Source organism: Penicillium crustosum (assembly GCF_028827405.1).
Source record: "Penicillium crustosum strain IBT 35664 chromosome Unknown utg000001l_segment0_segment0, whole genome shotgun sequence".
Lineage (NCBI taxonomy): Eukaryota > Fungi > Ascomycota > Eurotiomycetes > Eurotiales > Aspergillaceae > Penicillium > Penicillium crustosum.
In genome coordinates, this window is record NW_026623122.1 from 5,074,363 (window position 1) to 5,088,693 (window position 14,331).

Genomic DNA, 14,331 nt, shown 5'->3' on the forward strand with positions numbered 1-14,331 from the left:
TGTGAGCAGTCATGCTATTTCATAGGATTCGACAAGTTATGGATCAAATATCAACATTCCAGGATCGCTGAATGACGAGATATCCAATTTAAAACTGTTTGTAATCTCATGTTGACCTTCCAAGGTTGATGATCTTGGGAAAAGTCCCCCGGGGCCAACATAGATATTATTCTGCCTGACGAAAAAAAGCCCGCTTATCGATAAGCTCACCTTTTCTAATCCCCTCCGACTCTGACTCCGAAATTCCAGCCTCTAATTTATTCTTAACAAACAATTCAACATGGCAGATGCAGACGAGGACGCTATTCGCGCCCCTGAAAATGCTTCTACACAGCCCGAGGTCGACCTATCCGATGAAACGCAGGACTTCCGTTTCTTAAACCACTTAAATTTGTATGAACAAAACTATTCCTCTGGCATGGCGAACCCAACCTCCATTGTCCTCTATCGCTTCTTCCATTACCAATTGCTTACCTTCAATCTTTCTACAGCTTTGCCGATTCATCCCCCGGTATTCCGCGCCGCGGTGAGAAGGACTTCGAGCCCAATCCGACAGAACTTCAAGCCGATGTACTCTCCGCCTCGCGGGGGGCCATGCACAATGCGCTCTCATACCCCCGTCTCCACGCTGCCAAAACCCGCGTCGTAGCTTTCTATGCACCCGACGGATATGTACCCCCAGCTCCAACTGAACGCGCGACACCGAAAGCGGGTGGAGAAGATGGAAAGAGCTCGGACTCTACCCCCAAACCTGCGCGGCCTTTGCCCAATTCTGCCAGGATATCCCCCGACGCATGTGTCTACGTGACCAACCCGAAGGGCCAGTTCTTCAAGACAATGGGCCAGGCAGACTCGTCAAGCCGTGTGTGGCTGTTGCCAGAGGAAGCCTTGTATCTTATTGAGCGAGGAAGTCTAGATATCCGATGGCCTAGTCCTTCCGGATCTGTCGCGGGTCCAGGAGAAGAAAATCTCTCCGTCCCCATGAGTTTGCAGGCTGCATATGCATGCTTCATGGGCCGCGGTGGTCTGACGCTTGAGCGGTATTCCGTTTATACTGGTCTCAGACGTCTGGGCTATGCGCTAGTTCGAGCGCCTGGCTGGTATGATGACGTCGAGAAGCAAGATGTAGAAGTCTCAGATGCTAGTGATATAACACCACCCAAGCTTCATGGCCCCGGGCTGGCTGGTATGCTTGGGTCCCTTTTCAACTGGATCCATGACCCTCTCTCGACAGCCTCTACGGCAACTGGCCCTATCATCGGCACCGGCATTCACCGTCACTACAGTGAGTTACACATATCGTTCTGCGGCAACTATCTTAGCTCTACATACTGACCATCCTTCTTAGTGGATGTATACCGCAAGCTCGCCATCATCCCCTGGTACGACCCAGTCACAGCGCCTGAAAGACACACCTCTGATACCACACCACCCTTCCGCGTCGTGTTCCACGTCTACAAGCCCTCAACTCCCTTCAAAAAGTCCTCACCTCCCACTCCAGACTTCCGCATCGCAGTCGTCAGCACACGCGACCAAACCACTATGCCCACTATGACGCAACTCGGTGCTTTGCTCGAAAGCACGCCACTTGATCCCCCGCGTGGGGAGAAAATGGATCGCATGATGTACATGAGACTGCGACATGGATACCGTAATGTCGTCATGGCTGTCGTTGATCAGGGTGTGGTTAGTTACTTGCGAATCGCTGATTCGGCGTTCGGGAAGGAGAAGCTTTATGAGAGCAAGGGTGGACCTCAGGGCCCTAAGCGAAATCGTGCAAATCAGAAGCCGAGGAAACGTTGAGAGACTCGGGTTATTAGTTCATGCCTTGGCTGATTACAGCTCCGCCGCTGGGAAGTATATACAAAGATGAAGACACCAATGGCCCGTAACGGAAGTGTCGTTTGTGCATCAGGTGGACCTGCCCATATATCCGTCTCATACCACCTCTGCTGAGTGCTGGCCACACCGAAAGCTGAAAATGCTCTCCGCGCTTCCTGGAACAATTGTGGTTATTCAAGCGACGATATCCTTCACTGGTCACCGCAGTTCAACAGAAACTCCCTCTCGTTTTAGCCTGGTCTGGCTAAACACGCTAGAGCGAAAATCTACATATCCGATACTACGACATGAAAATGCGCAAGCATCTCACTGAAAGAACGACATATATTCTGACCCGTTTAAGGAACAAGTCATTTACATAGTCGGGTCCTACTTATTGAGATCTATGAACCCACAATATCACTGTATCATAAATCATAACATTCTCTGAGTAAAGTTTCCACGAATTCGACGAGTACCTGGGGTCTTGCATAAAGCAATACAATCACCCAGCACGCCCAAGCAAATCCCATCCCCCACTCACAGCCTGTACATCTCGCTCTTACTTCTAGCGCCATCAAAGACACAAGTATTATCAAGCGGACCATACTGCCTAGTAATCACCTTCAACGCCTCCTGCGCAACCAAACCGCCTGTCAACGAAGAGATATTATGCAATTCGCCGCCCTCAGCCCGACGCAGTTCCTTAATCGCGCGGGCGATCTGCGCACGCGCCTCCTGACAAACGGCCGATCCATCTGCTGCAGTCAGCAGAGCCAAGATACGTTCTGTGTGGCTGTTCCACAAGCCGTCGTCGTTAACAGAGCAGTCCTCTTCGCGGCTGCTCGATTGGATCTCGTCCACAACCGAGTCAAGGATCTGCGTTGCGATGAATATCGGGATCAGGGAGTCCGGGACGTTTAGCTCGTTTCGGATGGTTTTTAGTGTTGACGCGTCGCTGTCGATGCTTATCTGCGGGATGTCGCGGCCAAGCACAACTTTGATGTGTGCGGCGTTCTTGCAGAATACTTCGATATCTCGGTCTGGGATTGCCGGTGTCTGGCGTCCGAGCTGCGATTCGAGCTGGCGTACTGTTGCTGTCACTTCTTCCACGTCTTGTCGCGCTTTGGCTTTGTAGATGTTTTGTAGTGACACGTAGTCTGCAGACTGGGCTTTCATGTCTGGTAGAGAGCCTGGGAGGGGGAGGACGCCGTGAGATGCATGGAAGGTTTTGATGGCGGAAGCAATGACCCAGAAATCTTGGGATGATGCTGACAGCTGTTGGCACTGGTCCATTTCGAAGATTTCGCGGATCGAGCTGCGTAGGCTGAATGGTGAAACTGTCTTCAGTACAGCAGCGACTGCCTCATCGAAGTTCTCTTCGCCGCCCTCTGGGTTAGAAGTGCGTGCCTGGGACCGCACAAACTCTCTAAACTCGGTTTTCTCTTTGTAGTTACTCGGTGCATTGCCTTCATGGGACTGTTTCCATTGTTCGAGGAAGTGAAGTAGGAGAAGGATGTAGGGCACATGGCCGTGTTGATGGTCATCTAGGGTGTCCAAGTTATCCAAGTTGGCTGCGGCAGTGACAAGCTCGGGCCAGGGATTTAGCAGACGCAGGTCTTGGGTTGATTCTGGGTCTGGGTGTGTCTCAACAATCGGGAATTCAGCCGGCAATTGCACGGAGAAGGTAGAGAAGAACCCGACTGAGTGAAGGTACAACACGGGGATACCCAGTTGCTTTGCTTCCTGGGTCAGAGGTACCAATGTCGAGCGTCTCATTGGACCGGAAACAATCACCAGCTTATGCTGAGGCAAGAAGTCGGGGTCTGTGAGAAGCTCCTCAACTCGCTGTTTCAGAAGTCAGTCAACGATCATATGTTTCTGGAGACATGGAAAATCATACCTTGGCATAGTAATTTCCCTCGACATCTGGATTCAGTTCTTTCAACAGCCGGCATGTCTCCTGAGCACGGGACTTGCCTAGGGACTCTTCTTCCAAGAAGAAGTTTACACCGAGATCAGCCTCGGTGACTATTGCTGGGTCGACAATGGTGAAACCACCAATTCCAGGCAGAACAAGGTTCTTGAGTGTTTCAACGCCAGCAACGCCGGTAACGCCGGTGTTGTATTGGCCGAGAGGGCCATCAGAATTCACCAGCAAAACATGAGAATCTTCAAGTGCTTGCTGGCCAGTTGCTGCCCACAGGCGGAGCTGTCTATCATATTTGCGCTCCTTGGAGGTTGGCCCTGTCAGGGCGGCGGGGAAGGCATCCGTCATGGTGGATATCAAGTAGTGCGGGGGAGGTGGTAGAGCTTTGTTTTGAGTCTCAGACCATTTCCTATTTATTGGTCTGTAATACTTCTCGCGTTGCTTACAGCCTTTGCTCTTGAATCACGCGAGTTCCCAAATGATGCAGCAGTGGATGTCAACTTGTTCATGAGCGACTGTTTTTAGTAAGCGGATATTATCGCCTGATAATCCAGGCCGCAAAGAGCCTCACAGGATCTGCCTTTTCGAGTTTAGCGCCCCAGTACACTATCACGTAACCTCTCTCTCTAGTTATGACTTGGGTGCCGTTGACCTCTTCGGTTCGCGAAAGATATGCGTTCGTAAGGTCAACGGCGGTGAACTTATGTCCTTTTAGCCCGGAGGCAATATCTTCCAGAGTAATATCAAGCAATGACGGCAGTGGGTCTATGTATGAGCGTGAAAGTATTTAGTTCGATTCCAAAGTTCTGCTAGGTGTTGAAATGGGTTTTTGGAAGAAATGGGGAGGGCGGTTTGCCTGCTTGTAGTGAATCCATGGTTTTCGGCGGTCTTGACCGAAGCTATGAGATCAGACCGATGTTAAAATCGAAGCAACGCCCATGGAGACGAGTGCTCTTTTAGTCAATTGAACCTGCATGCGAATACAAAAGAGGAGTGACAGTCGTAGGGTAGAGCTCGCAAGGTAAATAGAACAAGTAATAAAGGCCTAGTGCTATCATAGCACTGATGCTGCGGCACTGGTACTGGGGGATTTGTCAACGCCGAGTATCAACCTTGATTCCAGCGAGATAGCGATTGATAATCTATGGCCGGAGCAGATCCGGTAAGTCTACTTCAATATCCCTTATTCTCCGCTTAGTGAACCCTAATAAGGGCTCTATCTTGATTGGAAATGAAGATATTTTCCGCCATAGTTGAGGGGCCATTCGAAGCCGTTTCGTGACTATACTATAAGAGCTTTAGTTTCTTCCTATATCGTTGTAGGCCACGACGTATATATACCATTCATTGTCCCAATTTCACCTTGCACCAAGTGAACTCGTCTCCACATCAATTGGTCAATTTCAAAATACCAGAATCACCAAAACTGAGCTTGACCATTGTTATCCTCGCTTTTGCGACGCTCACACATGCCCTGGCGGAGGATCCTCCTGTCTATGCCCTTTCCTGCTCGGAGAAAGGAATGGAGAAAACTAGCTAAAAAATTTTTAAAAAAAAGGTAACTAACATTGTATCTGATTCAAAGAGGTGATGCAAGCTACACCTCTAAGAAATGCGGCATCGATGGTACTCTAAGTACGACCTTTTCCATTTAATAAAATGCTTAAGCTAATTGATGGTATGGCTAGGTTCCATGCTCCTAGGACTTTTGCCAACATTTAATTTCTTTGCTTCATTTATAGTCAAGGTATTCAAGGAGGTTTTATTGTGAAATGTGAAATATATTATGACATGGTTAGTATATAGGTAGTCCGTGCTATCTGAGTCCGGAGTATACTGATCCGACATAATTTATATATCTCCTCTTATTTCTCAATCTAACACTCATAATCCTCAGACATATTGTATATGAGATTGAATAAATTAGGATACCTAGGACTGGGTTTTATTAAGAAAGAAAAACAAAAACAAAAAACACTACCTATAAGTGTTTAACCCCACAACTGTAACGTGACGTTGATAGTGGCTAGGAGACTCCTAACCAAGGGTAAGGTCTTGGATTCTATTTTATGCTTAATTTCATTCTCTATTCTTCTTTTACCTCAAAAACTACGGACTTTTTGCCCTAAAGAGCGTCTATAAAGAGCATTCCATGATCCAACCAGCCCTCATCTCCCCTCTTTTCCTCTGCCGTAGACTTACCCTCCCCACCATCCCCACACTTTTTCGCAGCACCCTCCAAAGTCCCCAAAGACTTCAATTCACCATGTCCGCCGTTGAAGAGTCCAAGCGCGCAGCCGCAAAGGTCGCCGTCGAGAAACACTACCCTAAGGATGCCCGCTGGGTCGGTATCGGCAGTGGTACGACGATCGTGTACGTCGTCGAGGCCATCAAGAACCTCGGCGTCGATACCTCCGCCACGAAGTACATCCCTACCGGTTACCAGTCCAAGCAGCTGATTATCAGTGCGGGATTGACTGCTGTTGAGTACGACTCTATTCCACTGGGCACCGTCCTCGACGTGGCGTTCGATGGTGCGGACGAGGTCGACGAGGATCTGAACTGCATCAAGGGCGGCGGTGCTTGCTTGTTCCAGGAGAAGATCGTCGCTATGCAAGCGAAGGAGTTTATCTGTGTTGCCGGTAAGTTCTGATCGGATCTAGCTATGATTTTTACTTCATTTCGTTGTAGTTATGGGGTTTGAGTTGGGTGGTGCTCGGAAGTAGACCAGCCAACTCTGTTTTTTTATTTTTTCCTCTTTACCACTTCAACTAACTCATGCTCGCAATACTCAGACCACCGCAAACTCCAACCCCGTCTCCTCACAAACTGGAAAGCAATCCCTATCGAGGTCGCCCCGATCGCCGCCCACCGCGTTATCCTGAAGCTGAAGGAACTCGGCAGTATCAACCCCGCCATCCGGCCTTCCGCCAGCGCCAAGGAAGGCCCCCTCAAGACCGATCAGGGCTTCTTCATTATCGATGCTCCCTTCAAGCCGTTGCTGATCAAGGGCGATCTCGAGGCTGGCCAGGATGGTAATGGAAAGGATGGTGTGTGGGCGGTTGGTGCGTTGGCTCGCAAGATCAACGAGATTGTCGGTGTGCTTGAGGTCGGTATTTTCCAGGGCCTGACCGGCCCCCAGGCTAGTGCTTCCGGTGGCATTGGTGGCCAGCGGCCCGTTGCAGCCTACTTCGGTATGGCTGATGGGACAGTCGCTGTGCGCAAGGCCGAGTAGATGTCTCGTGGTTGAACTTTGGGGGACAAATATGAGACTACGTAAATAATGTAGATGATACCAAGATTTTTCTTTTTTTTGAACCTTGGGAAAAAATGCTATAATTGGAACTTGAACAAGCGAATGCTTGCAATTGTGTTTTGGACTTTTTTTTATTAGATTTCGTGTGTGGTATCAACATTGGACGGACGCTTCATTTCAGTATAGAATCAAGAAAAAGATACCTTTCCTGGACCTATTTTGGGCCCTTGCCCTTGGCTTCCGTCTCGCCCAACTCTCGTACGTAAATCTTCACTGTGCCTTCAGGGACCTCGTCATGGCCATCTTCGAATCCAGGGCTGACCGCAATGGCCAGATGCTGGCCGCTCGCACTGAACGCAACAGATGAGACGCTGTGTTGGTATTTTTGATATTGACGGATACGGCGCTTAGAGATTCCATCCCAGAGCGCAACAACACCATCACCGCCGCCAGACGCAAAGGTACCAAAGACAGGGTGGAAAGCCAGTGTGTTGACAGGGTAAACTACGTCCACGCCATCCTCGGCAGTCTGGCGGTGACACTTGAAAGCATATTTGCGGGCCTGAGATTCAGGCGACGGGTCGAACCACTCAACCGCAACACGACCCTCAATGCTAGATGAAGCATACCCAGCGTCGTCAGGCATACATGCGACAGCGCGAGTCATGAACTTCAAGCTGCTCTCGCGGCGCTGCCAAGGTTCAACTTCAACTCGGTTTCCACCTGGGGCTGTACCGTCTGCTTGTGCGGTGAGAAGGGCCAGCGCTTTGAGGTCGTAGATGTGCAATGCGCGCGATGCCATCGCGACGATCAGCTTCGTGGCGGTTGCGGAGATTGAGAATGGCTTCGACGGGAGGGGGACGATAATCGGCAGGGAGTCAGGGTTTGCGCCGGCATCGGGTTGGTGAATGTGCAGTGTTGAGTCCCATGCGGCGGAGATAACGATGTTGTGCTCGCGGCTGTATACGACATGGCGCACGCCAGCTTCATGGCTGCTGAGCACGGTCTGTTCGGAGGTGTTGAGGTCGATCCTAGTCAGTCAGTATAAATCATGGACTGCGATTGTAGTATTGATAGTAGTAGAAACCAATTAAAATAACTCACTTTCTCACGTCCCAATCCAGTCCAGCTGTGTAGATCTCGTTCTCGTTCTCGCCGAAGCAGACGTCCAGCACAGGAGCGCGGTGCTCAAACTTCTGCAATAGCTTCCCCTCTCCAACCTTTCCATTCTCATCACGCAGGTCGTACAGGTAGACGTTCTTATCCCATGACGAAACCACGATTCGCGCGGAGTTGGGGTCTGGGGAGAACTTTAAGGCCGAGATAGCATCCGTGGGTGGGGATGCGACAGTGAATTGATCTGCAATAATAAATTAGATATATTTCAGCTACAAGAGAAAGAAATGCTGAGAACTACTCACGAGAAGTCATCTTGGGCAAGCTGCGGAGTTGTAGAAGATCAAACCCCAAGCTCCCCGGGGCCTTTGGCCGTCTCCTTTTCTGCCGTCGTCACCGCCCTCTGATTCCCCGCGCTGCATCGATAAGGAAAAAAAGACCAAACGGCTTGACATCATTTGCTTTAAGCACAAACACAATTCCTCACATCTTCGTGACACTGACAATATGCCTTTTGCCCAGCTGGTGATTGGTCCACCGGGCGCTGGCAAGTCCACGTACTGCAATGGCATGCATCAGTTCCTGGGCGCAATCGGCCGGAAGTGCTCTGTCGTCAACCTTGACCCCGCCAACGACAAGACCTCGTATCCATGCGCGCTGGACGTACGTGATCTGGTTACACTAGAGGGTATTATGGAAGAGGACAAGTTGGGTCCCAATGGTGGTGTCTTATATGCTCTTGAAGAGCTCGAAAACAACTTCGACTGGCTGGAAAACGGACTGAAGGAGCTTGGTGGTATGTCTGATATATCTCCTGGTCATATCCATTTGTTGACTGGCTTTTGATGAATTCTCAGATGATTATATTCTTTTCGACTGTCCCGGGCAAGTTGAGCTATTTACACACCACGCCTCATTACGCAACATCTTCTACAAGATCCAGAAGATGGGCATCCGGGTTAGTGGCAGCAGAACCTCAAGTGCAGCACAAAGGAGACCCAGCTAACCAGGCTCCCTATGAAACAGTTGATTGTCATCCACCTCGTCGACTCCTATACCCTCACCCTCCCTTCAATGTACATCTCCGCCCTCCTTCTCTCCCTCCGCGCCATGCTCCAACTCGACCTCCCACACCTAAATGTTCTCACCAAAATCGACAACCTCTCCAACTACGCCCCGCTCCCTTTCAACCTTGACTATTACACCGAAGTACAAGACCTCACGTACCTACTCCCGGAACTGGAAAACGAGTCCTCGCGATTCTCACATGAGAAATTTGGTAAGCTGAACCAGACCATCATCGATCTAGTAGAGGAATTCGGACTCGTTGCCTTCGAGACGCTGGCCGTCGAGGATAAGAAGAGTATGATGAGTCTCCTGCACGCCATCGACCGTGCATCCGGATATGCCTTTGGCCCCGCCGAGGGCGCCAACGATACCGTCTGGCAAGTGGCTGTTCGAGAGGGCATGGGTGTCACAGATGTGCGGGATGTGCAAGAGCGTTGGTTGGATGCTAAGGATCAATACGATGAGCAGGAGGAGAAGGATTTGGAGGAGGAAGTTCGTCTACGCAATGCAGCGAGCCAGGTTGAAGCGACGGGTGCGGTGGATGGCGGACCCGACGAAGATGACGGACATGACTACGACGAGGAACTGGAGAAGTGGAAGAAGGATATGCCAGATAGTGGTGTGCGGGTTCACCGCAAGTAATCATCCTGTTCTAACGACTTCCCAGCCAATCTAAACGTCAAATATGATACGATAAATGTACGATAGCCGAAAATAAACATGCATAACCTAACGCACCAAAAACCGGGGTATCTCATTAAAAGTATAAAAAAATGTACAATACAATACCTACCCACTGCATCTGCATTCATCCTCATCCAATCTCAATCATCCATCCCCTCATCCTCACTCTCGTCCATAACACTATCAACAACAGCAGACCCCCCACCAACCCACCCCCCAAGAACCCCCTCTCCTCCGCATCCTTAACCCTAACAATCTCCCTCCTAGCTCTCCGAATAGCCTCCTCCTCAGCCTTCCGCATCGTCCCCGAAACCCGAATCACGCGGAAAACACACCCACGCTCGCGTCCCGTCCCCGCGCGTTTCGGGCCATTCGCCGGCTCCGGCACGCCGGACATGTACGTAAGCGCTGACCAGACAAGGCGGAAGGAGGCGCGCGGACACCGTACGATGGCGGTAGATGTTGCTGGTGAGAGGTATTTTACTATAGGGTTGAGTTTAGTGGGTGGTTCTATGAACGGATGGGGTTGGATTCCGGGGTGGGAAATGGAAACGAAACTCACTTGTTATTCCGCCTGCCGAGGCGCCGCCTAGCTTGCCGATTCCATAATCGCCGTATAGCTCTGCGACGGACTCGCGGATCATCTTCGCTAGGAAGCCTTGGGTCAGGGCGTCGGAGGTTGGGGAGTGGATTGCTAGTTGGGGGTTGTGTGGTTTTGTTGTTGGGGTTGTGGGCCAGGTTTTTGGGTCTGGGTAGAGGATGTCCACGAGGAGGTAGCGGTTTTTGAGACGGACCATGGTGGTGTTATATTATGTTAGGTTGGTGGTGTTGTTGACGTGGGTTTGGGGCCCTGGAAGCAGTACAGATAGACTACTATATGGCCCGTTCAGATTATGTGCTGAGTTGGGTGTAGAGGTAGTGTGTTGAGTAGAGGATGCAAGGTGGGTGAATCTTGAAGCTGAGGTTGAGGCTAGAAAAGATTGCGACTGATAAGCGATAAGGATATTTCCTAATCAGGCGCACGGCCCATCTGGACAAGCCCCTTCGACTCAGCTCTCAATACTTCAACTATGACGAATGCCACGGACTACGTAGGTACACTGAAAAAAAATTATCATGCGGCAATGGCACGTTCATTATTTCCCAAAGAGGTCTAGTCATCTACTGCAAAACGAATTAAATCAGATCCGTAGCCGGGTTGCACCCTTCTTGAGTGTCAACCCGTCAACTTGGTCATGCCACATGAACGCAGGTACGTCGATACACATAACTGCTCAGAAAACATAAAAAAAGAAAAACCAAGGGATGAACCATCCGAACTCCACCGCCCTGAATGGACGGACTATATGCCAGCGGACGGCGCTGCAAAACGTCATAAACAAAATCACAGGTTGACCTCGACACGGCCCTCGGCACCGCCCTTCTGGAGGGTGGGGAGGAGGTAGGTGATGTCATCCCAGGGGTGGCGGTAGAGACCGGTGCGCAGGCGCTTCTGGTCAAGGTAGTGGGCAATGAGACCGATGGAGCGACCGAGCACGAACAGACCGTTGAGGACACCCATGCGCATGTAGTCCTCACACTCCTCGGGGAGAAGGCACCGCAGTTGCGGAGGAGGTCAACAAAGCAGACAGCGACACAGCCGTCGACGTTGAGGATCAAGTTGTCCTTCTTGGAGGTGGTGACGGTCTCAACGGCGATAGCGTAGTCGAGCAGCTTAGTGCTGGGGAAGTGCTTCTTGACGAACTCCTTGACGAGCTCGACACGGAGATCGGGGTTGTTGCGGGACTTGACCTTGTGGCCAATACCGGGGATAAGCTTGTTCTCCTTGCGCATGGTGTCGACGAAGTCACGGGGGCTGAGACCCTTGTCGAAGGCCTTGGTGAACTCCTCAGCGGCACCATCCAGGGCACCACCGAAACGCGAACCGATGGTCAGGAGACCAGAAACGAGAGCACTGATAAGATCCTTGCCAGCACGGGTGGTAATGATGGTGTTCATGGCACCGGAAACGGCGGGACCGTGATCGGCAGTGAGCATGAGAACCATCTCAAGGAACTTGCTGGCGTAAGGGGGCAGGCGGCGGCGGAACCACAGGAGAGACATGACACCACCAATGCCAATATCCTCTTTGAAGACATCGGAGATGGGCATACCGGCGTAGAGCAGCTCCTGGCCACGGTCGTCGGAGATGGTGGAGATGAAGGCAGCGGGCTTACGGACGAGACCGAGCTCCTGGGCCCAGGCGTAGTCGATGGGGATCTTGGGCACAACGGGCTCGGGGGCGGGGGTGATGTTGCCCTTCTGGAGCTCAGCGTCGTAAACCTGCTTGAGGGTCTGGGGGAGGTCCTCGAAGGTCTCGGGGACGTGGATGCCGGCTTCACGCATGGCCTTGTTCTTGGTGACAGCAGTCTCGAGATCGGAGTTGGCGGAGGCACCGGCGTGGCCGAACTGGACCTCGGTCTTGAACAAGCTGGCGCAGGTTCCGATAGCCCAGGCAACGATGGGCTTAGTGATGGTGCCGTTCTTGATGGCCTCGATCACACGGTACTCCTCAACACCACCGACCTCACCGAGCAGCACAAGGATCTTGCACTCGGGCTCGGCCTGGTAGCGGAGCAAGTGATCGATGAAGGTGGTGCCGGGGTAACGATCACCACCAATGGCAACACCCTCGAACACACCGTCGGTGTTCTGGGAGATAATGTTGTTCAATTCGTTGGACATACCACCGGACTTGGAGACGTAACCGACGGAACCCTTGCGGTACAGCTTGGAGGCGACAATGTTGTCCATCATACCACCAGTGTTACCGATCTTGTACGCACCGGGCTTGATACCACCAACGGTAGCGGGGCCAATAATGGTGATGCCCTTCTCCTTGGCGGTGACCATAATCTCACGAGCACGCTTTGGTGGTCGTTAGCAATACATTCGAGAAAACAAGGCGAGAGGCAGAACTTACACGCTCGGGCACACCCTCGGCAATAATGGCGATGGAGCGGATCTGGGGGTTCTCCATCAACTCCATGGTGGAAGTGTAGACGGAACGAGAAGAGGCAAAGTTGACAACGGTATCAACGTCGGGGTGCTTGGCCATGGCCTTCTCAACATCCTGGTAGACGGGAAGGAGGGTCTCGCTGGTACCCCAGTACATCTTGCTGACGAACTGACCACCGAAGGTGTAGATAATACCCGCTACGGAAGGAGTGGAGCGCTTGCAGATGAAATCGAAGTCGAGCATGCCCTGCACGGCTCGGGGTTGCATACCACTGATCTCTTGTTAGTGTCTCATGTCGAGGTCGGAGAAAGAGTCCCCAGAGTTCCCATGACTTACTACACGAAGCATCGTGTCTTGTTGTGGAAAAGGCTGTGTTGGGTGGGCGAGAGGACACGGCTAGGAGGGGCGAAGCGGGTGATGTTGTCGTTGGCAGACTGCACGCCGTTGCCAGCGGGGAGAGTAGAGGAGGTCATGGTGAATCTAGGTTGCAATTAGCATGCGGTTTGGATTTCGAAGCAATTGTCCAATGGTGCAGGCAATTGTCAAGAAGGCTGTTTGGAGGGGTGTGGATATGCGGAAGAGCAATGGATAAGAGAGAGAGAGAAAAAAATTGAGAACTCACTTTATGCGTTAAACAAGCCGCTGCGAAATTAGAGGAAATAGAGAAAAAGGAGAAAGAGGGAATGAGGTAGTAAGGGAGAAGGGGGCAGAAGAAGCAGCTGTTGAGAAAAATCCGCGGGGTGAGATACTCGGAGTACTCGCAGATACACCGTACAGCTCGTCCCAGACCGCTGGATCCGCAGAACAGCTCAACACTTGGCAGTCCCCAAAGTACCGGGTACTGACGATACTGTACCCACTTTGTCGTAAGTCTAATACATCACCAATACAAAAGAGTATGGGGAGACATCTGGAGTTGATGTGACCTCAGGAGGTACATGTTTCTATAATGTTACTTTGAATTGTATATAGTCCTCGTATTCTAGTATTTAACCTGTAATATCTACATATCTACATATCTATGAAATTGAAGTATCAAATGTCCATCAAAAAGCATTAGTATAGGACTTCGGAGGCCGAATCGGGATTGTAAATGTACTTGTAAAAATCCCGGTCTATCAACTCAACAAACATCTCCAAGCGGTGTCGGAGGGACCAACGAGTACTCCGTACAACCCCATACACCTCAAAATAGGAACAAATGGGAAACAAGTGGCGCCACCAAAAGTACCCAATACGTTCTCCGTACTCCGATTCCTCCGTTTTTGTATGGAGTTTTGTGGAGAATTTCCCAACGAAGGGCACATCTTTACCCCCCCCACCTTGGGATCTTCCGTTCTGGTCTGTTCCTCAACAGGTGGGACCTGCCGAGTTGTACGCTGTAATCTCCAGAACAACTTTTTTTTTGTGTACGCTGTACACTACAGTACACTTCAAGACCAATTCCCACCTTTTCCA

At 51.0% G+C, this 14,331-nt stretch overlaps 7 protein-coding genes across 7 annotated transcripts; 3 read left to right on the forward strand and 4 right to left on the reverse strand.

Annotated features, from left to right (window-relative positions):
- Positions 1–280: 280 nt before the first annotated feature.
- On the forward strand, positions 281–1,803 carry N7487_001890 (tRNA-splicing endonuclease subunit SEN54 family protein; the record flags this gene model as incomplete). The annotated part of the gene is made up of 3 exons (XM_056869638.1): positions 281–393; positions 492–1,285; positions 1,349–1,803. The coding sequence occupies 3 exons, from the start codon at positions 281–283 to the stop codon at positions 1,801–1,803; spliced, it is 1,362 nt and encodes a 453-aa protein (XP_056734422.1).
- A 558-nt stretch (positions 1,804–2,361) lies between these two features.
- On the reverse strand, positions 2,362–4,099 carry N7487_001891 (NEDD8-activating enzyme E1 regulatory subunit; the record flags this gene model as incomplete). Its single annotated transcript, XM_056869639.1, has 2 exons — positions 2,362–3,669; positions 3,725–4,099. The coding sequence occupies 2 exons, from the start codon at positions 4,097–4,099 to the stop codon at positions 2,362–2,364; spliced, it is 1,683 nt and encodes a 560-aa protein (XP_056734423.1).
- Positions 4,100–5,903: 1,804 nt separating this feature from the next.
- N7487_001892 (ribose-5-phosphate isomerase RKI1) lies at positions 5,904–6,986 on the forward strand (the record flags this gene model as incomplete). The annotated part of the gene is made up of 2 exons (XM_056869640.1): positions 5,904–6,393; positions 6,547–6,986. The coding sequence occupies 2 exons, from the start codon at positions 5,904–5,906 to the stop codon at positions 6,984–6,986; spliced, it is 930 nt and encodes a 309-aa protein (XP_056734424.1).
- A 235-nt stretch (positions 6,987–7,221) lies between these two features.
- N7487_001893 (WD40 repeat domain-containing protein) lies at positions 7,222–8,449 on the reverse strand (the record flags this gene model as incomplete). The annotated part of the gene is made up of 3 exons (XM_056869641.1): positions 8,429–8,449; positions 8,112–8,367; positions 7,222–8,038 (listed from the first exon to the last, which is right to left on the reverse strand). The coding sequence occupies exons 1-3, from the start codon at positions 8,436–8,438 to the stop codon at positions 7,222–7,224; spliced, it is 1,083 nt and encodes a 360-aa protein (XP_056734425.1). The 5' UTR covers positions 8,439–8,449.
- Positions 8,450–8,630: 181 nt separating this feature from the next.
- Positions 8,631–9,833, forward strand: N7487_001894 (GTPase GPN2; the record flags this gene model as incomplete). The annotated part of the gene is made up of 3 exons (XM_056869642.1): positions 8,631–8,919; positions 8,981–9,081; positions 9,150–9,833. 3 exons carry the CDS (start codon positions 8,631–8,633, stop codon positions 9,831–9,833), a joined length of 1,074 nt encoding a protein of 357 aa, XP_056734426.1.
- A 182-nt stretch (positions 9,834–10,015) lies between these two features.
- N7487_001895 (Rpp14/Pop5 family protein) lies at positions 10,016–10,696 on the reverse strand (the record flags this gene model as incomplete). The annotated part of the gene is made up of 3 exons (XM_056869643.1): positions 10,438–10,696; positions 10,085–10,358; positions 10,016–10,055 (listed from the first exon to the last, which is right to left on the reverse strand). Exons 1-3 carry the CDS (start codon positions 10,670–10,672, stop codon positions 10,016–10,018), a joined length of 549 nt encoding a protein of 182 aa, XP_056734427.1. The 5' UTR covers positions 10,673–10,696.
- Positions 10,697–11,259: 563 nt separating this feature from the next.
- Positions 11,260–13,346, reverse strand: N7487_001896 (uncharacterized protein; the record flags this gene model as incomplete). The annotated part of the gene is made up of 4 exons (XM_056869644.1): positions 11,260–11,367; positions 11,421–12,782; positions 12,838–13,144; positions 13,210–13,346. The coding sequence occupies 4 exons, from the start codon at positions 13,344–13,346 to the stop codon at positions 11,260–11,262; spliced, it is 1,914 nt and encodes a 637-aa protein (XP_056734428.1).
- Positions 13,347–14,331: the final 985 nt, after the last annotated feature.